Source organism: Abramis brama (genome assembly GCF_963993115.1).
Source record: "Abramis brama genome assembly, chromosome: 18".
Classification (NCBI taxonomy): domain Eukaryota; kingdom Metazoa; phylum Chordata; class Actinopteri; order Cypriniformes; family Leuciscidae; genus Abramis; species Abramis brama.
Window position 1 is genome coordinate 25,506,146 of NC_139980.1, and position 23,265 is coordinate 25,529,410.

General features: G+C 37.2%; 2 protein-coding genes across 3 annotated transcripts in view; one reads left to right on the forward strand and one right to left on the reverse strand.

The window, feature by feature from the left end:
* opn5 (opsin 5) overlaps window positions 1-2,413 on the forward strand; it is a 16,078-nt gene extending 13,665 nt beyond the window's left edge. The window contains exon 7 of the mRNA XM_084090427.1: window positions 256-2,413. Within this exon, the coding sequence (XP_083946553.1) occupies window positions 256-319 (64 nt within the window). The 3' untranslated portion in view covers window positions 320-2,413. The remainder of the gene's footprint in view (window positions 1-255) is intronic.
* A 6,100-nt stretch (window positions 2,414-8,513) lies between these two features.
* The window catches only part of ptchd4 (patched domain containing 4), a 35,039-nt gene continuing 20,287 nt past the window's right edge, over window positions 8,514-23,265 (reverse strand). For both annotated transcript variants that reach the window (XM_084090953.1, XM_084090952.1), the window contains exon 3: window positions 8,514-17,786. In XM_084090953.1, the coding sequence (XP_083947079.1) occupies window positions 16,123-17,786 (1,664 nt within the window). In that variant the 3' untranslated portion in view covers window positions 8,514-16,122. The remainder of the gene's footprint in view (window positions 17,787-23,265) is intronic.

Below are 23,265 nucleotides of genomic sequence, written 5' to 3' on the forward strand. Positions count from 1 at the left end.
AAATTGTCTGTTTTCTGAATGCAAAAACATTTTTCCTTATAGAGTTGTTAGTGTGCATCAATAATGTGATACATTTACATGTGTGTTATCATTCTTCGTCAGAGTTTTGTCTGAATTTTTTGTCTCTTTTGTTTTTAGACGTTTATTGGAAAGATTGTTGACATAAAACCCAGGCATGACTTAATTAGGCTGAATGCAACAAAAAACAACTGATTGACTGAAGACTGTTGAATGCAGCTGTCTTGTTTTTCCCAGGTTCTACTCCATCTCTGCCTCCCTGAAAAAGAGACCAGCCAAAGAAGTTCCAACTGAGATATGAGCAAATGACAGGAACCCACAATGGACCTGTGATAGGACACTGGGCAATTTGTTATTGTGCAATTTAGACATCAACAATTCACACCCACCTACTGTAACTTCGCTCTTGTATACTACTGCCGTCAGCAACAAACCCCTGCAAACACAAATCCTTTTAATTTGATCTTTCTGTGTATAAAAGAATTAAGTGGTATACATGATGTATTTTTATACATATATATTTTTTTTGGTTATTTGTTTTATATTCCAGCATTCACAGTACCAACACGTTTAAAACAACCAGTCTAATGTAACATTACTTTTTAACAAATAGTAGTCTGTTTTCAGTCTATAGTTTCTCATTTCTCATTTTTTTTATCAAATTGACTAGACACTGATGCACTAATTCAGGCTATTGAATTTCTTTTTTTTATATTATAATATACTTAGCATGATAATTTTGGGCCATGTGCAATGATTATATATTAGACATTACATTGAAGCTGTCTTACTTGGAAAGGTGACTCCCAAAGTCTATGGTCTTGAGAATTATTATCATTATTTATTTATTTATTTTTTACTCAATTGACATCCAATGTCATTTTAACTTTATGTATTTAATATGGTAGCCTTTTGCATGTTATCAGCCTTCAGACAGCCCCTAAACTGTTAAAGGCTAAAGAAGAAAGTGCACAGTTGGTAAAGATAAGTTGATTATAGTTTTATGGAAGTTGGATGATAATTAACAGATAATGCTAAAGCAAGCTGGGTTTATAATATGTTACACATTTCTTTTTTTAAATACATGAGACTACTAGCTTACAGTATTTAAAAACAAAATTGCTCTCAGATGACCGATGAAAATACACCGTACAATGCTAGTGCTTTTTTTTAATCAGAAAGAAGCTTGTTAATACTCAAAACATAATGCTTGCACAATTAAATCTAAATATGATTGAATATAATAAATATTTTACACTTATTTTGATGGAGGTCACAGTTTTACCTGAATGGCAACCAGTTAGATTGTTGTAACTGGATGTTTGGTTATACTGTACAATTGAAACATGATCGCTCGCTGTAATATTGAAAACTAAATAAACAAACACAAAATATATATACAAAAACAAAAAAACAACTAGCAGAAAAAAATTAAGACGAAAACAATTAGCAGAATGATGGTATAATGAAATGATGATATAATGAAAGTGGACTTTGATTTAAAATGGCTAAAAACACAAAATAAATAGCTCTTTTTTGTTTTCCGCAAGAAAACAATGCTTTGAACCCCAATTGTGTGAGTAGCCTATGAAGACAGAAATGTTTTGAATGAAAGACTCTTTATTGCACTATATAAGCTCAGACATATGTTTACAAAGGTCTTCAGCTTTAGCGTGAATGAATGTTGTTGTGGTGTGCTGGATCTCATCAACAAAGCTAGAATAAAGTTGGGATCTCCTTGGGTTCAGGGTTAGGTTTCGAATGAATGACCAGAGATTCCCCCGTTTTGATCACCTGAGCCTCTGACAACGCGTCCAATACTTAAAATCCTTGCAGTCTGTCGGTAGCTGATCCTCATGGCGCTGGACTTCCCTCAGCAGTTCATCCCGTTTTTCAGCAGTTTAATGCCCACGTCTTTTATCTGATGCTTTCATGCCGTCGTGACAGAGAGGTGACGTCCCCTTCAAATCAATGGCCCGGTTGCAGGAAGTGGAGAATGCACTGGATGCCTCACTGCCTGCCTTCTGTTGTCCTTGTCATAATGCAGTTTACGGCACGCAGGAGCCAGAATAACAACCTTGTCTCTCACCAGACAAAACGCTAAAAGACCCTTTTTTCCCCCAATGATAGCACACCTCTCATGGTCTGTTTAAATGTGTTTTTCTAACAGAATTTAGACTTGAAACAAATGGCTTTTCATATATGCTTTAATCAGCTTGATGAATGATGTAATGTACTGTACAGAATGTGGTATGAACGATTAGCACATTGAACCTGAAGTGAAAAGTAATGAAACCAAAGGTAAACCAGTCATGTTTTGTTTAGGCAGAATGAGTACGCTATCATTCTTCATCAGATCTGACAGGCTTGTCAGTGAATAGGATTGATGAAACCTAACAAAAAAAAAAAAAACTTTTAAAGAGACTGGAATTATTGAAATCCCCATTAAACTGAGGAATAGCCTATACCATTCTACTATAAATAACATTTTGCTTTACTTATCAAACCTAAGAAAATGGTTTTCACTAATGGTCCCAGAAAGCACTTAGATGCAACCACAAAATGCCTTGCCATGTGAACTGATGTATAATGGGGTGACTAAAGTGTTCTAAATCTAAATGTCATCTGAGAGGCAAATAAAGCTGGCAGATTAAGGGATACTTACCAAAGACAAACAAATTTAACAAAAGTGGAACACAATATGTGCATATATATCTTCTAAACTATTTTAGGGCTTTGTTATCATTGTTCTGATGCATTCAGCTTCAAAATGCTATTGCATTAGTCAGCTGATAAAAATTGATCCAGGACTCTGAGGATATTAGCATTTTTGTCGCAGATGTCTTTGTTGCATAAGACTGCACCTTGATTGCATAAAAGAAGCAAATACACTGTAAGAAATTAAGTAAATTACCATCAACTTTCTTAGGACAAATATTCCATGTAAACTGAAATAATCTCAGATAACATAAGAAATTCATTATAGAGTAATGGAGAAAATAGAAGTGCAGAATACATGCTGATGAATTATTTAGCTTTATTTTGTTCTCTTCCATATTATTTTAAACTAATACTATTTTTTTTACTCTAAAGATCATTAACAATATGGTAAACAGGGTTTTAATATTTAATTTCCAAAGGAGTGTTTCTCTGTTACTACGTTGATTTTACTGTAAACCTGCAATGGATGTCATCTATTGACCAAATTAAATTAGTTAGAAATCTGCATATCGTGCTCATCAGATGTTGTCATTGTGTGTTGACACGATCATTTTAAATATAACTTAAAGGGATAGTTCACCCCCAATTTTTTTTTAATTATGTCAGTATTTACTCATGCCATTCTAAACCTCAAGACAGAAAGTCATATAGGTTTGGAACGATATGAGGTGAGTGAATGTTGACAGAATAAAAATTTTCTCGCTATCCTTTAAGTTAATAACTGCCATAACATACCTGTCAACATTGGGATTTGAAAATAAGGGAAATTTTCAATTTTTTAATTTCCCAACAACTACTTCAGTGGAAATCCCGCCCTTCAGCCGATTCTAAAGATTTTATTGGTCATGTGAATCACAGTAGCCTACTGATTGCCTAGCCTGGAAATCCAGACTTAAATCTAAAAGATTAATGGTCTGGCGTCGACTAATGAAAATCGCCCAGCTCGAGGGGCGGCACCAAGCGTGCATTTGAAAATCTCACTGCACGCAATTGGATAACACTACGACCAATCACAACAATAAACCCCAGCTACCAGCGGAGCTAACTCTTGTATCCGGTCGGCAAAACAGCAAAAACGTCCTTCTTGCAAAGGAACGATTCGAGCGGCGTCTTCTGTTCCTGTTTTAGATAAAAAGCCATGTCTAACTCGTTCATTGTAGCGGGCAAAGCCGTTTCAAACAACTGGTGTTCATCCATCTTGCAATGTTTACTAATGACTTTGACTTCACAGCGCTGTCATCATCTGTTTAGCTCGCCTCTGGCCCGCCTATATCAGATAACCCGATGTGATTGGTGCAGCCCAGATCGAGGGGCATATTTAATGAGCACCATTACTTAACACCAGAGTAGCTGCATTTCCACTGTCGGGCCAGTGCGAGCCAGGGCTTTAAACGGCCGTGCCGGGCTAATAGCACCGGGCCTGTGTTTCCACTGTCGGGCCAGAAGCTCCACAGCGCTTCACTAAAACACGCCTCTCTGGAACAACGTCACACTAACCCATCATTTCACCAACAAATAGAAGTTTTATCAGAAAACTAATCAGAAATCACTGGAAACAGCGTTGAAAACAAACATGATAAAAGCGGCTGTTTGCTGGCATTTTTGTTGTTTACTTGAATATTTAAAACCCAAGCATCGATGTTTTACCACAGGTTTACAATAAAAAGTGATACACTGATCATAATGAATTAATTTATGTCAAAATTGCACATTAGTCACTCAGAAATAAATTACTGTTAGGTCTGTTTCACAAAAGAAAGAGGAGGTAGAGGACAGACTTACTTCTTCAGTCGCGTCTGTTTCTGTTTATCTGGTAGTTACAGGACATAGGCTATTTACATCACATTTAGAAAGAATGATAATTTCTACAAATATATGCCACCAAAAATACGACCTGAGGAGCTTTAGCACTCTCTCGACTCCCATACAGATATTTTCAGTCAGAGAAACAGAGGAAGCTCCCGAAAAAAAAGTTGCTTTATTTTATGATAGTCCGGTATAAAGAGACGAGACGTAGGCTACTGACAGATAAAATAAAAACATGACCGTGATAGCCTTTATGATTGGTCTGATTTCTTCAAGCGTTCACTATGTTTTTTTACTATGCTTATCTTCAAGCGTTTACTATGGTAATGGTTAGCGCGCATAGTCTTTTGCATCACAAACAGAAGGCATTCAAACATGAACGCGAGTTAAATTATTTTAAAAGTCTTTAATGCTGACAGAATCATCCGGCGCTGCCGTCTCCCGACTCAGGTGAACTCCGCCTCTGTTCGTAACCACTCCTCTAGCCCGAGCTGGCCCGCTTTGGCCCAAGGTATTCGACAGGCCAGAAATCCTGGCCGTTGGCCCCGAGTAAGCCCCGGTCAAGCCCCGGAAGTGACAGTGGAAACGCGACTGGCCCTGGCACGCACTAGCACGGCCCGGCCCTGGCCCGACAGTGGAAACGCGGCTACTACTCGCAGACCAAATTCAACTTGTGCTCTCGCGAGAACTCTGGATTACAAGGGTACTGATTACCTACACAAAACACTGATCCCTAAACCTACCCGTTATTTTAACCTTAACCAATGAAATTAGCAGCAGGGCGGGATTTCCGCTTGGTTTGCGCCCAGTGGGATTTTTTTAATTTTTTTTAGAAAGATTAAAAATATGGGAGAAATACCAGGAAAATATTTAAACGAGATGATAGCGGGATTATCAAGGTAAAATACAGGAGAATCCCGGGAAAAACGGGAGGGTTGACAGGTATGCATTTAAACAATAATTTTGGTTAAAATAAGTGTAATTTTAACTAACAAAGTCATATGTACTGTATGAATTAATTTGTGTATTCTCTATCTCCATGTAAAAACAATTTATGTCAAAATGCCATCTACAATAACAATAAAAAAAAAACCACTGAATAAAGTTGTTGATGTTACATACAAACAGTGAAAAAGACTGTGTTCTACATACTGATTCTAGTGAAACCAGGCCTCAGTTATTCATAGCTTTCATGTGATGTCACTACCTTTTAGGAATGCCCACCTGCAGGGCACAAGCAATGGAGGCTTTCCTTTTATTGCCTGCCAGTTAGGCCCATTTTTATGATGTGCGGATAAACTCCACACACGCCGTGATTTTTAGTTTGAACGGGCAGAGAATGGGCTGAGAACCGGGAGATTCAGCTCAACACAACAGACATGCTGAGCTGATGAGATCACAGCTGCGTGCGTACCCACGCGCGAGCACATTCCCACCTCCCTGCTACAATCAAGTGGACCGTTCTCACGACCTGATGGGAATCACAATTAGCATAAACTCCTTTCACGGTTGCAGTGATTCACTCTTAGAATAACGGTATGTTTATAAATAATATATTCAACTTTTTTGCATAACAGCTTTTATACGATGCAATAATGGATTCGATAAAAGTAAATTTATAGCCTAATATACTACAAAAAAGTGGTAGCAGTGGGGGGGCAGTGGCTCAGTGGTTCATGTACGTTGTCTACAAACCGGAAGGTTGGTGGTTCAATCCCCGGTTCCACCTGACCAAGTGTCGAGGTGTCCATGAGCAAGACACCTAACCCCAGCTGCTCCCGACGAGCTGGATGGCGCCTTGCATGGCTGACACCGCCGTCGGTGTATGAATGAGTGAGTGAATGGGTGAATGTGAGGCTAAATGTAAAGCGCTTTGGTGGCCATAGGTCTGTGAAAGCGCTATATAAATGCAGTCCATTTACCATTTACCATTTATGACTCATTTAAATCCGTTCTTTTCAACCTGAATCATTAGTGTGAGTTTTAATCGATCTGAGCGGTTTAATGACTCACTCAAATGAATCGTTTGGGAGGTTCTTCCAAAGTGGACATAGATTTCTTCTTATCTGAGGTAATGTGGCACTATTTTTTTCTTCGACAAAGACACTTGACAAACAAATGGAAATATCTATATTTTTTTATTTTTTGCCGATTCTTTTTTTTTTTTTTTTAATAAACGCATTTGATCAAAGTAGGCTATCTTATTTTGAAAATAGGCCTAGCCCTATTTTAATAGGCCTATATAGCTTGTAGTTATGCTAGCTATTTTTTATGGTCGTTTTTGAACATTATGTTTACTATAACTTTGCAAATAGGCCTACATGATAACTAACTTTCAGCAGACTGTTAATATATATGCTAATAAATATTCTGACCAAGTAGCCTAACTTTGCAAGTATGTCAACTTACTCTAACCCTAACCCCACCAGTCTACTGATATTCTACTAACACTCTAATGAGAGTTGGTAGACATGTAGGTGCAACGTTACTTATAGCCAACAGAATGTGTTAAATGGACCATCTTTTTTTTATTTTTTTTTATAATATATATATATATATATATAGCTTGCCCAAAACCACTCACTTTTAACTTTCCAAATCCCAGTTTAGACATATGCTAAATAGGCTACACCTCCCTTAGGCGAGGCTTGTATGAACATAGCAGAAAGGTTTGGAGACATGTCTCTGTGGACGTGTCCCTCAGGGATGGAGAGAGAAGATCAATCTGTCTCTCTGCACTTTCATGTCTCTTAGCATGTGTTATACTTTATCTCTGGACTTACCCTCTCAATCAAACCCACATCATACAGGGGAGCGCAGGCAAGGCAGCTCTGATGGGACCCCAGAATAATTCTGTTTTCTACTGGTACTGAGTAGGCCTATACTGGTAATCTTATCCTTATCAGCAGCATCTGTCAAATGCAGTGCAATTGGCCAAAATGTAGAAAATCAACAGACATTGTGAATACAACAATTAAAGATGAAGTTTAATGTGATCACGTACAGCTGATAAAAGTACTGACAAAGGGATGTATGATGAATGTTTTTGGTATAATCAAGGGTTTAAAGTTGGCTGAGACTGTAAATTCACAATCAGTGCCCAAAAATCTTTATTTATTGACAGCCCTTCAAAAGTGGCCATGTTTTATGATGAAATATATTTGCAAGCAACATACATGTCAAATATTTCATTATATCATTACCAGTGCCTGACAGTTGTATTTAAGTATTTATATACACTACTATTCAAATGTTTGAAAAAATTTTTTGTGGAAGCCTTTTATGCTCACCAATGCTACATTTGTTTAATCACAAATACGTAAAAAGTTGGCTATACATAAACAGTAATAATGTGAAATATTACTACCATTCTTTTGTAATATATTTTAAAATGTAATTTTAACTGTATGTCTGTGATGGCAAAGCTGAATTTTCAGCATCATTACTCCATGTCTTCAGTGTCACGTGATCCTTTCAGAAATCATTACTGATTTGGTGCTCAAGAAATTCAGTCAGTTAGTATATAGATTAGGTAAAGTTAAAGTAATTAGGCTCTAAAAAGTTTTTAAATCAATTTTACGTCATGTCCTTACAGCTGAGCTAATGAGATGAACGAGAATGCTAACAGAAAACTTTCTGCATTGAGAAATGGGTCTCAAAGACCGCCTTGTGTAAAATACTGTAGGTGACATGCATGCAAATGGACAGTTTGGCATCACTCTCTATTCATATAAATCTTATGAGAGGACATATCTTAATAATTAATAGAATCCATAAAGACAGAAACTGTTACATTATGGATGACACTAACGAAATGAGTTTGATTCACACTAATGGTAAATACTAGGATTCTCATTCATCATTCTGTGTCACCAGAGAAGAAAGATGCTAATTTTGTGCCAGAGCGAAAGATGCTCGATCGTGGGGTAAACATTAGGTTCCCAGTCATAATGCCATGAAGTTTCATAGACAAAGGCTTTAATGAAAAAATCCATATTTCCATGTTTCCATATAAAAATGTACATCAGCATAATATTTATAGCTTCAACATAGCAGGCAGTAAAAAATAGTTTACAATGAAAATATTCAGAGCATTCAAATGCATACCTCTTATAAATTCAGACTTAAAGACATTCCTTTAAATGATCACTTTACTATGGTTTCTATTTTTGGCTGATCGGTTCAGTTACCGTTACTCGCTACTTTGAATTGTGACGAAACTCAAATGAAAGTGTTCTTGTGCATGTCACAAACTGAACACCATATTAATGGAAGACTTATTAATTTAATGCTATGCTCACTTCTACCGCTGTGTGCTCTGTAACACAATAAAACGAAGTCATTGCATCAGAATGGAATCTAAAACGTCATGTTTTTAAGTCTGACACAGGCTATCCACTTCACAGTGAATTAAAAAAAAAAGCAAGATACCCAACAAGTGTACAACAGCACAAACAGACATCAATCTCGCAGTTCGCTCATTGTTCTTTCTTTCTCCCATTTGATAAGATTGAACATTTGTTCTGCATTCTTGCATTAGAGACTTCCGCTTTGGGCCTGTTTTCAGGGCTATTCACACTCATTGAACAAAGCACAGAATAATTAAGTAAGAAAGAATACAGAATCATTGCAGATAGGTTATGTATGCGGCAGTTAATTGAATTATGAGCTGGAGCTGCTGAGCAAAGCAGTGAGAAATAAGAAAGGAGAAAATGGGGCTACTTGAACACAAATTTACATTCACACAAGTAAACACAGACTAGGAATTACATAACAGGGGTTTTAGGCCACACAACCATGACATTGTCTCGCCTTAAGCCATTGTAAGCATCACAGTTTCATTACTGATGTGTTGGGTTTGCCACTATCATCGGATTCCGAATCAAACCGTCCCGTTTACATTACACCAATGGCTTCGCTCCAGTTGCAATGCAAGCAAAAGTAAACTTTGTATGAGCATCACAGTGTTATACACAAGCATAGGAACTAAACCGTCATGCTTTAGAACTAATGTGTTAATAAAAAAGGACATACTGTAGAGAGCATCTTTGCATACATAGTACCTTAACCGTAATTTCCCATGTGGTAAAGCAGATGTTGCTCATCTTAGTGCCCTTTTAAAAATGTTCACTCTATACAGCTATTTATCCTAAAAATCTCACTTGGTTGGTGTCTTTGAGACGACCCTAAGGAATCAAATGCAGTAGACTACGATGTTTACTACTACTGTAATTCCATTACACATCCCTATTTTGTTTCGTAATGGCACATATTTTGGCACATAAATGGATTTGACTAAATGCATTAACTCGTGCTGATTCTGTCAATAGATTTGTATTAAGGATTTACTGCTTTGTGTTGTGGATGACATCATTTTTTTTCTTTAAGAGCTCACATAGAACAGAGATACTAAACGGACAACAATGAACTAAGCCTCGCAGATTACTTTGTTTAAAAACACTGACCTTAAATCATACAGAATATTAGGTCTCGTATTGTAATTTACTGTTTAGGTATGAACTAATTGCATTAGACGAACCACTGAAAATCGACAATAACTTTTATGTTGTGCAAGCTGCTTATAAAGATTTACTGCTGGCAATACCACAAATAGTCACAAGTGGACACATTCAAATATATTTAGCTCTTTGAAATAACTCATGAACTTTATGAACCTGTGGGTCTTGGATTGTAAAAGCTAACATTTTAAAAGCTTTGATATGACATACAATCCATGGCAGTCTAATTCTTGTCTAATTTTGTTTCAACAAAGCTGATGAGCACTTGCATAACAATCACACAGTCTTCAATGAGTGCTTATTAGCTTAAACACAAAAGAAGTAAATGCCGGCAATATTACCAAACATAAAGAACAGAATCTTAAACACAGTTATTCTGCATTGTCAAGTATCATTTTTCCTAATAGTAAACGCCAGTCAGATTACTGACAACAAGTCACTTCTAATTAGCCTTTTTTTGTTTAAAATCTTTTACAATTTGCCATCCCACTTATTATTATTATGGATTTACTGTAAAAACAACACTGTATACAGCAGTGAACAACTATGAGCTCACTATAAAAAGAGAAAGAAATACACAGAAACTGCCGCCTTATTGCTGGCTTATACAGCACAAGACATGAATCATGGCTCATTTTGTGAATTGAGGTCACAAAGTATGTAACCTCTCGTAAAATCAAAGTTCTTAACTGTGAAGAGCTTGTTATATCAGGACACCTGCACATTCAACATGGTAAAACTGATGTCTAAGTGATTTTTTTTTTGTATAGCCTGGCTAGAAACAAACCAGAGATGGGTAAGTATGTGACATATGGCCAGGATCCAAAGTTAACTTCTAGCTACACTTGTACATTTTCTCAATTCATTTGCCAGCCATAAATAATTGTCATGAAACCATATTTCACATTATTTTAATTTTATGAAATGATGAATTATCATTATTTTATTGTAAATTTGTTGCAATCAGTGCAGGTTATTGTACAGTCTCGCAGTGAAACATAACTGCTCACAAATACATAAAGTTTAATCATTCTTTTTCCCCCTCATTTTTTTCATTTGGTGACTTGTGAAGAATATTTCATATACAAGTAAAACAATATATATATAATGTACATTTGTACAAGTACTTTGTTCTAGTAACTGATCCAAATCATCTAAGCTATTTCTACCTGCATTTGAAAAAGAATATTGATATAGACCCTTTTCCAAGCTTAAGGTCAGAATTGCATTGTGGAAACATTACCAAAATAAAAAAGTAATTAAAAAAGTGTTAATTTTGGACCCTGGCAGAGGCTAAAAGTATGCATCAGAGGGGAAACAACAACATACAGTTTTGCGCTTTTTGTCACATATTGCTCTGTAGTATGAGTGACCTGATCATGGAAAACACTACATGCTGGTGTGTGCTAAAAAGCTCCTTGAATTCACAATATCATCTGAAAGATGTTTGTTCTGTATCAGAAAGGTCCCACTGTGTATTGCGGTGAGGTTGTTGTTGTTTTTGTCCTTGGCAATGTAAAATACAGTTGAAATTACACACAACAGAAATGTGACCCTGGACCACAAAACCAGTCACATGGGTAAATTTTTTGAAATTGAGATTTATACATCACATGAAAGCTGAATAAATAAGATTTTCATTGATGTATGGTTTGTAAGGATAGGACCATATTTGGCAGAGATACAACTAATTGAAAATCTGGAATCTGAGGGTGCAAAAAAATCGAAACATTGAGAAAATCGCCTTTAAAGTTGCGATTCACTCACAAAAATAAATGTTTTATATATTTACGGTAGGAAATTTACTAAATCTCTTTACTTAATATCCTAATGATTTTTGGCATAAAAGAAAAATCGATAATTTTGACCCATACAAAGAATGTATTGTTGGCTATTGCTACAAATATACCCGTGCGACTTGTGACTGGTTTTGTGATCCAGGGTCACAAATTATCTGTATTCTAAATAGCAAATAGCAATGATAAAACGGTGACTAATTAGGACAAACATTTATAATCAAAATAATACTGATATACAGTGTTCTGTGTATCAAGAATATGCATGACTGAATTTAAATGTGCTTCTTTTTTTTAACCTAATAAATCTCCTGACTAAATAATCAGAAGTTGACCTGAAAGTTTTGTAGAGTGAAATTAGCTTTACATATTAGACAAAGTATCTGTTTTTTGTTTGTTGTTTGACCTCTGGCATTGCATTTGAAGAAAATAGAGTGCAGCAAATGCGTACCCTGTAATGGAAATGATTAATACATAATTTATACAAGTTTAGCAATGATTCACAGTCTTAGCTCATGAAATCTAAAATAACATGCTTGTTGTCAAAATGATTGGAGCCGAAAAGTGCATATTTGATTTATGGCCCTCAGAATCTGTAGCTGCATGTCTGAAGTCTATGGTTTCACTGAAAACGGTGGTGACTTTGTGTTGACTTTGATTTGTGGGCCACTTTGAAGTTAAATAAAGCAGATAATAAGAATGTCAACTAAGTGATTTATGGCCTGATCCAAGAACATGCATCACAACAAAAAGAACAATATGCAGATTTTCATCTATAAAGTCTTAACTAGAGATATGACCAGCAGTTTAGTAGATGTAATATACACGCAGTTGGGTTATATAATTGGAACTTAATTAAGTGTCCTGAATTGTCAACAGAGTTATTTGGCGTTTTAATAGCTTTATCAATATATTTAGCAAAGTTCCTACAAACTCTCTATCTATGACTATATATCTTGCATTATAATTAAGATTTCTAATTAACATTCAGTTTTGGCCACCTATAAAGAAATGGATTATGCCGGGAAGCCACACAGTCAGGAGATACGTTGTCACCTGCAAAATTACACTGACGTTTTCATATAGGCTTTATAATTAACAACGAAAGATCAAACATATTGTAGTGTGACAAGAACAGACTTGTGAGGATGCAATAACTTTCCATATGTTATTACTGGCCTACTGAGTTTAGAATTTATTTTATTTTATTCTTTTTTTGTTCTTTATTGCTTTTTATAATAACATGACTTTTATTTTAAAAAACTGGTTTCACCTCTTATTTCTTTAAAAAATTAGAAAATTTTATACATTTATTTTACAATTCATCATTTTCCCACTGGCTTAAAGCACACCAGAAAATAAAATAAAAACTGTAAAACATACATTTCTGAAGATGGTATCAAGTATGCATTAAAACAAAGAGTCCCCTCCAGAAACTACAGCTCTCAAAAAGTCACGGGGGAAAAATTACACACACAAACCAAATACATGCATACATACAATACATGCATACACAGTCATTTTGGGAAGTATATGATTTTTCATCATTTTCATTATGCATCTCTTGCCTTCCTATATTTAATTGTCATGCCCCCTTCCAACACAAATGACAAAATATGGGGATGCCATCGATATTAGACACTAAGTACATAGAAGTTTCATTGACTAGTGTTTATGAAACCTGCTGGGTTTGGAATGTTGCATCTAACACGGTGGCCATCAACTTGAGTGTCCAATACCTGTGACATTTAAACAGTCAATGAAAACATAGGATCATCACTGTACATTAAGCGTTTTGTGGTGACATTTCTAATGTTCTGTAGCAAACTTTTTGGTCCATTTATCTCAGCCTCTCAATTAAACTTGAAACCTTCCCCGACGAGAGGCCTTCTGCCTTTGGAATGACTCCACAATGAATCCAGTTGTTTGACTGGATCAGTAAGGCTCTGGCTACCACATACATGTTGCACAGTTTGATGATTATGAAATGTGTACAATAAACACAGCAGGGCTAAAGCTAGCTGAATTTTAACATTGTTTTTTTTTGGGTTAAATTCCAATTTTTTTGGCAGGCAGTCTATCTTGAGGCGTACATTGCAATGACTGACCTACTAATCAATTTGAATCTATATCTGAACCAATGGAAACATGGCAAGGACGAGAACAGTTTGTTGTAGCATGAGATAAGGATATAATTACTTTGATTACACCTTTACACTGTTGATTAGGACAATCAGAGTTTGATGAAATATTTATACTAAATATTTTTAATCTGTGATTATTGGAACATTAACTAATAGGCTTCCGGGATGCAAGCGGTGGAGGAAATGAGTCTTGCAAAAAGCAAACAGCTGCTGATTTTTGCCTCCATAAACTTTCAAATTAAAAGGGGTAGTTCACCCAACAATGAACCTTCTGTCATCATTTACTCACCCTTGTGTCTTTCCAAACCTCTATGAATTCATTTATCTGTGGAACACACTGAACAGCCTGTTGTTTTGGACCCCATTGACTTTCATTGTATGGGCAAAAACGTTCTTCAAAATACCGCGTGTGTGTGTGTTCTGCAGAAGAACGGAAGTCAAACAGGTTTGGAACGACATGAGAGTTAATGATGAAGGAATTTTCATTTTTGGGTGAACTAAAATGTACCCTTTAATGTTTAAATTTTCTACATTACCTTTTGTGTTGCTTCATTATGCCATATAAGGTTTGACTGGTGCTTTAAATATCCAATAAATATATATATGTGACATGTAAAAATTCCCCACAGATCAAAACTGAGACTACTTTGCTAATACATAACATTGCACTTTGCTAATACATACAGTAACATTGCCTGATGCAAGAGAGCCAATACTTGAAACATTAGAGACATACTAATTTCCACCAGAATGTACCTTGATGTGATTTGTGCAAGATATTTCTTCAACGTGAACACAGTGTATATCATCTGCACTGCTCATCCCTGTAAACACATACAAATACAGACGAAACACATGCTACACTTAAAAACTATATCTACCCTTATTGTTTTACACATACTGAATCTTTTTAGATGACAGCCATCAGTGAATCTGGCTAATGTGCAAAATAACAATACAGAAAGCAACAGTAAGGAAACTTTCTAATCTCTTTGTCATTGCACAGTTTAACTTCACAAACAGGTTCATGACCAGATTTGTGGTTAATGTAACAAGCAAACACACAAGCAAGTAAACAAACAGACCATAGCAATGCAGATTTAAGACATGCTACAAGTCTCTTTTCTCATGAATGAGCCGCTTGGGTGTTTTGGAAAATCTTTTTTTAAATGGCATATGCAGTTTAATATTATGCAAACATTTTAGTGATTCATACACACTCTACACCTCCAGACGTGGTTTGTTTACTCAGAAGAGTAGAACAAATTACATTCTGAAAAGCAGCTAAATGTCAGATTTGACAAATGTACTTTCACTGAACATTTAAAGGAGATAAACACCTTTTCCAGTCCTCAATAACTCATTCTATTGGCCATTAATGCTTTGCTCTGAGGATATTTTCTAGGTATAAGGTGGGACCTCTCGGGGATCGAGTCTAAGAAACTGCTACCAGAGAAATTGCAAACACACTGTTAAATTTGATACAGGACATTTGTGATAAATGCATGCCAAGTGTTATTTGTAGGAGAGTGTTGCATAATTTGATGGAAGCTGAAAACCACTACTTCCGTTTGCTACTATTTTTCACATAGTTATTTTTAAACAGAGTTGGTCTTGATTAATTATGTAAGCACAAGACTGGAGGAACGTGGGATGCAAAAACAAAAGATTCATGTTGGTGCTAAATAAGAGCAAATGTACCTGGTTGTGATATCTACTCTTACAAAACAATCAAATACCCTTGGGAATACCACTAGAGGTCCAACCTGCATATAGATTCATGCTAACATTTTTTGGAGGCCTTCAGTTTTGGTCTTCTGAATTTGTTAATGTATACAGACAACCTTTTTGCTCAAACCTTTCAGGTTAATGGCTAACGTAAGCTAGCAGCTGCAGATGCTATACACTGTTCTGGATGAAGGGTGCACAAGACATGAGTGAGAAGGATTTTTTTTTACTCTGGACAGCATTGTTGTTGATTGCTGGGGTCGCAAGGGTCACCCCAGGAGCAAGAGTGCCGGACCCAGCCACCTCTGGACCTGTGAAGTGCTGCCTGGCGTCGCCCCCTAGTGGACGGGAGCTGATTTCTTATCACTTACGCTCACACACGTCTTTCAATCAAACACTGGTCACATGATCTGGGTTTTCCCTGACTTCAATGCACTCTATTTCCTCTCTCTCCCTCTCCCTCTCCCTCTCTCTTTCCCGCTCTTTCCGTTTGGCCCGTTTCTTTTTCTTGTGCCGCTTCTTCGAGGGTGGAAAGAATGTCAAAAACACCGGTAGGATGACAAAACAGTGCAGCACTGTGCAGCCGGCTGTGAGAAGGGAGCACTTGAACAGTGTATAGGTCAGGTTAGAAGGCACAAAGAGAAGAGGCATTATCCCAATTACAAAACAAGAAGCGTTCTGCAAAATGGCGGCCCCATGCTCCTCTAAAGAGATCTTGATGCACTGAGTCCGTGTGTGCTCAGTGGCCAGTACGAACGTGTAGAGGTGGGGGGCACAGTGATCCATGGCAAAGTTGAGAGTATAAATAAGGCACAGGATAGAGATGCTGTCCATGTCTACATTCCAGAGCGTCATGAGACCCAAGACGCCCAGTTCCACTGAGGTGACGGTCAAGATCAACCAGAAGTTCCCCAGTGGGTTAATGACCAGGAAGAAGGTGAGGATGAGAATAGTGAGCACGCTGAAACCCGACGTCAGGATGGGGGAGATGATGGAGGAACTGTAGCGGTCCATGAACACGAACGTTGGGTTGAAAACGATGAACTTGATGCTGTTTATAAGGGAGAGAGGTCGAAGTCTCTCCAGCAACTCCACGACCTCCTCCCTGGTCTTCTCTGTCGTCCTGGCCACCAAGTACATCTTGGACGCGATGATGTCGTACTCATCTCCGTTTTTAGAGAAAATGATGTCGTCCACAAAGTGTTGATATTCTGGGCTCCTCAGAAAAGAAGTCTTGAGTATGTTAATGAAATCACTTTTGGTTGATGCGCTGACATTCACGACCCTCAGATAGTGAAAGTAATTATCGATCCATGAAATCTTATTAAAGCCCTGGCCCAATGTCTTGAGGTGCTCCTGCACTGTGGAGTTCCAATACTCAATGGGCTCGTAGATGTAAAACCCAATCACCGGACTGTAGTTGCTAAAGTATTTCTGTTGAGTCAGGGCGAATGACACACTCGGCGAATTACTAGCTAGCAGATTAATTATGTTGGAGCCATCGCTGATTTGTAAACATCCCATGAACGAAAAGGAGGCGTAAATCAGGTAGAGGATAACCACAAAAGGCTTGACATAGGTGTTGGTAATCCATTCTGTGTAATGCTCCCTCAGGAAGTGCTGAATGAAGTGGTTCTGGTACGGTACACTGTCGTGGTGTGTAGACAGGTCGTGGCCGTCACTCATCATGGTCTTAAACCAAGTGGGCTGGCGGTCCAGATACTCCACAGATGGGATCTTGCAGCAGAAGACGCTGTGATAGCGGTTTTGCTCCAGCTGTCCGGCAAACACCAGGCAGGAGCCATAGAACGAGAACACGTAGAAGTAGTTCACCAGGATTGCTACACACATGCTCTGACAAAAGACCTTCACAGATTCAATGTTGGTGAAAGGACTGGCACCCATGCCGAAGGTGATAATATAGAGCGAGCTCGTCATGGTGTAGCACACCATCACGTCAGCGAACGCATCTGCCACCCTCTCCTTGAAGGGCAAACTCTCTCTGGTTCTTCTCCAGCCTGCCAGAAGCTCAAACACACCCTTTGTTCCATGTCCTGAAAAAAACAGAAGCAGCAATTTATAATTTGATGCATGGAAAATTCACAGAGAAACTTGATTACATAGCAATGTCAGCATAAATATAATCTACAAAAAATATACAACATGAGTAGTGAAAGACCGATATATATCAGCCAGGGTGATTAATTGCACAATTTGTGATTTATTGGCATTGGTTGAAAACTGCTCACTTGGCTGATTACCAGAAGTGATAGTTGTGTCAGTTCCTAAATCTAATAACAACCCGTGTCAGCAGACAATAGCCTTTTTTGTTTGTTTACATTTTTTCAGTGAATTGTAATAATTGAAATGCTATAAGTTCCTATAATATTTAAATTAATTAAAATAAATATATCCATTCTAGGTTGGCCCATGATGTTTATTTGGTCAGCCATGCCATGTTCACAAGAAGGGAGAAATATAGGAAAAAAACTTACTTTTTATGATTGCTCATTTATTTCCAGCAATTCTGTGAATGCTTTTGACAAATTGATTAAATTGTATTTTAGGTAACACTTTACAATAAGGTTATAATATATAGGTTGGATTTGATAACATTAGTTAATGCTCTGTGAACTAACATGAACAAAAAAATGAATAGCTGGATTTTTATTAACTAACATTAACAAAGATTAATAAATACTGTAACAAATGTATTGCTCATTGTTAGTTCATGTTAGTTCATACATTAACTAATGGTTAATAAACCTTATTGTAAAGTGTTACCGTATTTTATACAGTGGAGGCCAAACTAGTTTTAGATTACTAGTGTAAACGCTTGTATCTTGTATTATTCTTTATTAATAAAAATCATTACAAATGACATTACAATTTGAGTAAAATGTTCACATAAATCAAGTAAACAAACAGTGCAGAATCTTCACATTTTCTCATTAATTTTTTGTTGTTTCTTTGTTTTAAAAAAATAAAACAATAATAAAAAAAAAATCTAAATCTAAAATTTATATTCTATATTAGAATTTGAATCCCAGGTTTTCAACGTGCCCTCAGAATTTTGGACCCCATTGTCCCATTGGCTAGATATTGGCATGGTCATCGGCCATTGAAAAACACATTATGGTAAACCACTAAATGTGCATTATGGAATAATAAACCTTTCATGATAGTTATCTGATGAGCAGTAATTCAATTACTCTTCTAGCATCCACCTATGGAATCACTCAAGCTCATACATCAGATCTAGTGTGTGTGTGTGCACACCATCACCTTTGGACATATAATACATATCCACTAAATATTTCACTCAGCATCAAGGACATCACAGCCTGTCTCTTCACACTCCGTCACTGTCAAGAATGCATCACAAAAACTACTCTCTTACCTCTTTCTCCAAAATCATAAATTTTCATTGAGCTGACAGACATGGAGAAAAACCTAATTAACCATAAAGGATTACGCCATTGTAATGAGTCAGATGGACTGGCTTTCCTTGCTTTTAGTTTTATTAAGGGGCAGAAGAAGTCCATTAGTCTGTGAATTTATCTGCAAGATGCGGAGGTTACATGGTGGGCTGCTGGTAACCTGGTGGCTGCATGTTCAACAACATGTACTCAAAAAAGGGGTATCTTGCTTTTTATCATCAAGTACACTTAAGCTAGACACTTAGCTTTGGGGTGCTCTGAAAGGGCTGTCCCTGCAATAACAGGAAGCTGCTCTGAATGTAAAGCAGTTGCTAAATGGCAATTAAAAGCGAAACTACTAAACATAAAGTTTGGTAGAAATGAAACATTCAGACATCTGAGCGTGAACATGGGTCACTACTTGCCAAATTATATAGATAAACAAAACAATTGTATGAGGAGTTTAGTTAGTGATTAGTTGCGGACCCTGCCATCTCATAAATACACCATCACTGCTTGAGCAATTTTCTCGCATTCTCCAATTAACAAGATTAATTAAATTCATGAAGTGAGTGCTATTTATTATTTTCAAAATCTGCAAAGAAATGTAAGAGTGCCAATTCGAAATAAAGAAAGTTTCACTTCATCTTTGCTAATGGACATGGAATCTAATTTTTCTAATTTATTCTGTATCAATTAAATGCGATTACAAATGACAGATTATATACTTGTCAAATTGCATCAGAATGCACAGGAAATGTAAACACTGAACTCCACAATGTTTTCTGCAAAAAAAAACTTGACTTTCCACATTATTTTTTAAATTAATCTTGCCTATGAAACAAATATGTTGCCGCTGGCCTGTCACAGAAGTCCTTTCTCATTTTTTTAAAAAAATTTTTTAAAATGAGTTTCACTCATGGAATATTTCATAAATGTTGATATGAGTTAAAATACATTCTGGTTTGGTGCCAGTGAAGTGGTACTTGAGCTTTACTGATGAGCTGTAAGCACTTATCATAACATTCTTCATTATTAATAACAACAAAAACACAAAGATGATAGTTTTACTTGGCATTAGCATTCTACTGTTCTGAGTCTGGATGTCATCACCTTCCAAATGAGAAGTACTAGAATGGTAATTCTAAACGGAATACAAAATTCCTCCTTATCAGAATGACATGGCGATTTCTTCAGTGTGTGCCGTGCAATGAATCACCACAATATAAATGGAGTGCCACCAGGCTGCTGGTCAAGGGCAGTAAGAAAATGTGCTCAGTTCTAAAAGTCTCTGATGAAACAGGACAAAGAGATAAAATATGACTAAACAACTGCACATCTGCTAAGATCAGTGTTTTTGAGTCTTTTTTGCAGTTATACGCAGCCTAACAACCCCATCAGAGAAGCTTACCTTCATCTACACCAAACCAGGAAAAAATACTCTACTATCATTTAGCATTAACGTTTCTATTATTCAAATAGCCTGATCCACTTCTTAAAGTAAAAGAAAATAGTTAAGCTGTTAATTAGAAAGAAACAAATATGGTGTTTTTAATTCTTATGATCTTTTGGTAACTTTAATATTTCCTTATTTCTGTTTTATAGGTTTTGGCTGTTTATTTACACAACAACGGCATTTTGGGGGCCTGAAAATGCAAACTTTTGAAAACGAATTCAGTGCAAGTTTTTGAAAACCGAATACAGTTATCGTCTCCATGTAAACTACAAAAAAAGTGACGGTCATGCGCATGCATATTAAGTGTTCAGTCTATAGGCGTGTAGTTTTTCTTTACAAAGTGACATCGCCAACTACTGGCCTGGGATGCATAATACAGCGTTTTTAATTGTTTTCACAGATCCTTGTTTTCACAACGATCAAACGTCTGTACACGAAAAATGCAAAGGAAAAACGCTTCCGTTTAGTACATCATTGTCATGTAAACGTACCCTTAATCTTGCCAAGATCCCCCTGCGGAGGCTCAGAATCACTGAGCTATGGATTTGCTTGAACAAATATGAGAAAAATGTTCACCATTATAAATGTATTCTGTTGCTTTTTTTTCACCTTTGAAGGAGGATTTCATTCTTTCTCCATCTTTGTGATGGTATGCAAAAGCTTACTCCTAAAATAGCATCTACTGTATGTCAGTGATTCAAACAAGCTCTGTCAAAAGGGGTCCATTCATTCAAGGGTGTTCAACATCTTGAAACAAGATTGACACGTTTTGCCGCAGCTGCAGCGGCAAACGTTAAGGAGTGCAGCAGCAAATAGAGTGCATTCAAAACAGAAAATACAAAGCCATGAGATGACACGAGGGAGGCCTGCTCCTGCCGGTTATAAATCACATGCACAGTAAGACAGACAATATTGAGGTATTTCAAATAAAACCATTTCCACAACATCTGATAGGGCTACGGGGACCATGAATGCTCCTGAACATAGAGGGGGGAGTGACCCATTGCTGTCTCTGACATACAAACATTTACCTCACCCTCATACTTCAACATTATCATACTGTATATTATTCACATACAACAGTAAGGACATCTAGGAGTGAACTTACTAAACAGGTGCAATATTTGTATACACAGTATTTAAGTGCAAATACTTTTTCACGATCCATCTTCACTAGATGGAAAATGCTAAAATTAGGTAACTGTCATTCTTTTCATCACAAACACACCTTTTCTATCCAAATTATGTTTATTACGTTTTATTCACAAAACTCACTTATTCATCAAGTGATGGAGAAGAGCAATATAACTGTATATACAGTGAGGAAAATAAGTATTTGAACACCCTGCTATTTTGCAAGTTCTCCCACTTAGAAATCATGGAGGGGTCTGAAATTGTCATCGTAGGTGCATGTCCACTGTGAGAGACATAATCAAAAAAAAAAAAAACCAGAAATCACAATGTATGATTTTTTAACTATTTATTTGTATGATACAGCTGCAAATAAGTATTTGAACACCTGAGAAAATCAATGTTAATATTTGGTACAGTAGCCTTTGTTTGCAATTACAGAGGTCAAACGTTTCCTGTAGTTTTTCACCAGGTTTGCACACACTGCAGGAGGGATTTTGGCCCACTCCTCCACACAGATCTTCTCTAGATCAGTCAGGTTTCTGGGCTGTCGCTGAGAAACACGGAGATTGAGCTCCCTCCAAAGATTCTCTATTGGGTTTAGGTCTGGAGACTGGCTAGACCACGCCAGAACCTTGATATGCTTCTTACAGAGCCACTCCTTGGTTATCCTGGCTGTGTGCTTCGGGTCATTGTCATGTTGGAAGACCCAGCCTCGACCCATCTTCAATGCTCTAACTGAGGGAAGGAGGTTGTTCCCCAAAATCTCGCAATACATGGCCCCGGTCATCCTCTCCTTACAGTGCAGTCGCCCTGTCCCATGTGCAGAAAAACACCCCCAAAGCATGATGCTACCACCCCCATGCTTCACAGTAGGGATGGTGTTCTTGGGATGGTACTTATCATTCTTCTTCCTCCAAACACGTTTAGTGGAATTATGACCAAAAAGTTCTATTTTGGTCTCATCTGACCACATGACTTTCTCCCATGACTCCTCTGGATCATCCAAATGGTCATTGGCAAACTTAAGACGGGCCTTGACATGTGCTGGTTTAAGCCTTCCGTGCCATGCATGATTTCAAACCATGACGTCTTAGTGTATTACCAACAGTAACCTTGGAAACGGTGGTCCCAGCTCTTTTCAGGTCATTGACCAGCTCCTCCCGTGTAGTTCTGGGCTGATTTCTCACCTTTCTTAGGATCATTGAGACCCCACGAGGTGAGATCTTGCATGGAGCCCCAGTCCGAGGGAGATTGACAGTCATGTTTAGCTTCTTCCATTTTCTAATGATTGCTCCAACAGTGGACCTTTTTTCACCAAGCTGCTTGGCAATTTCCCCGTAGCCCTTTCCAGCCTTGTGGAGGTGTACAATTTTGTCTCTAGTGTCTTTGGACAGCTCTTTGGTCTTGGCCATGTTAGTAGTTGGATTCTTACTGATTGTATGGGGTGGACAGGTGTCTTTATGCAGCTAACGACCTCAAACAGGTGCATCTAATTTAGGATAATAAATGGAGTGGAGGTGGACA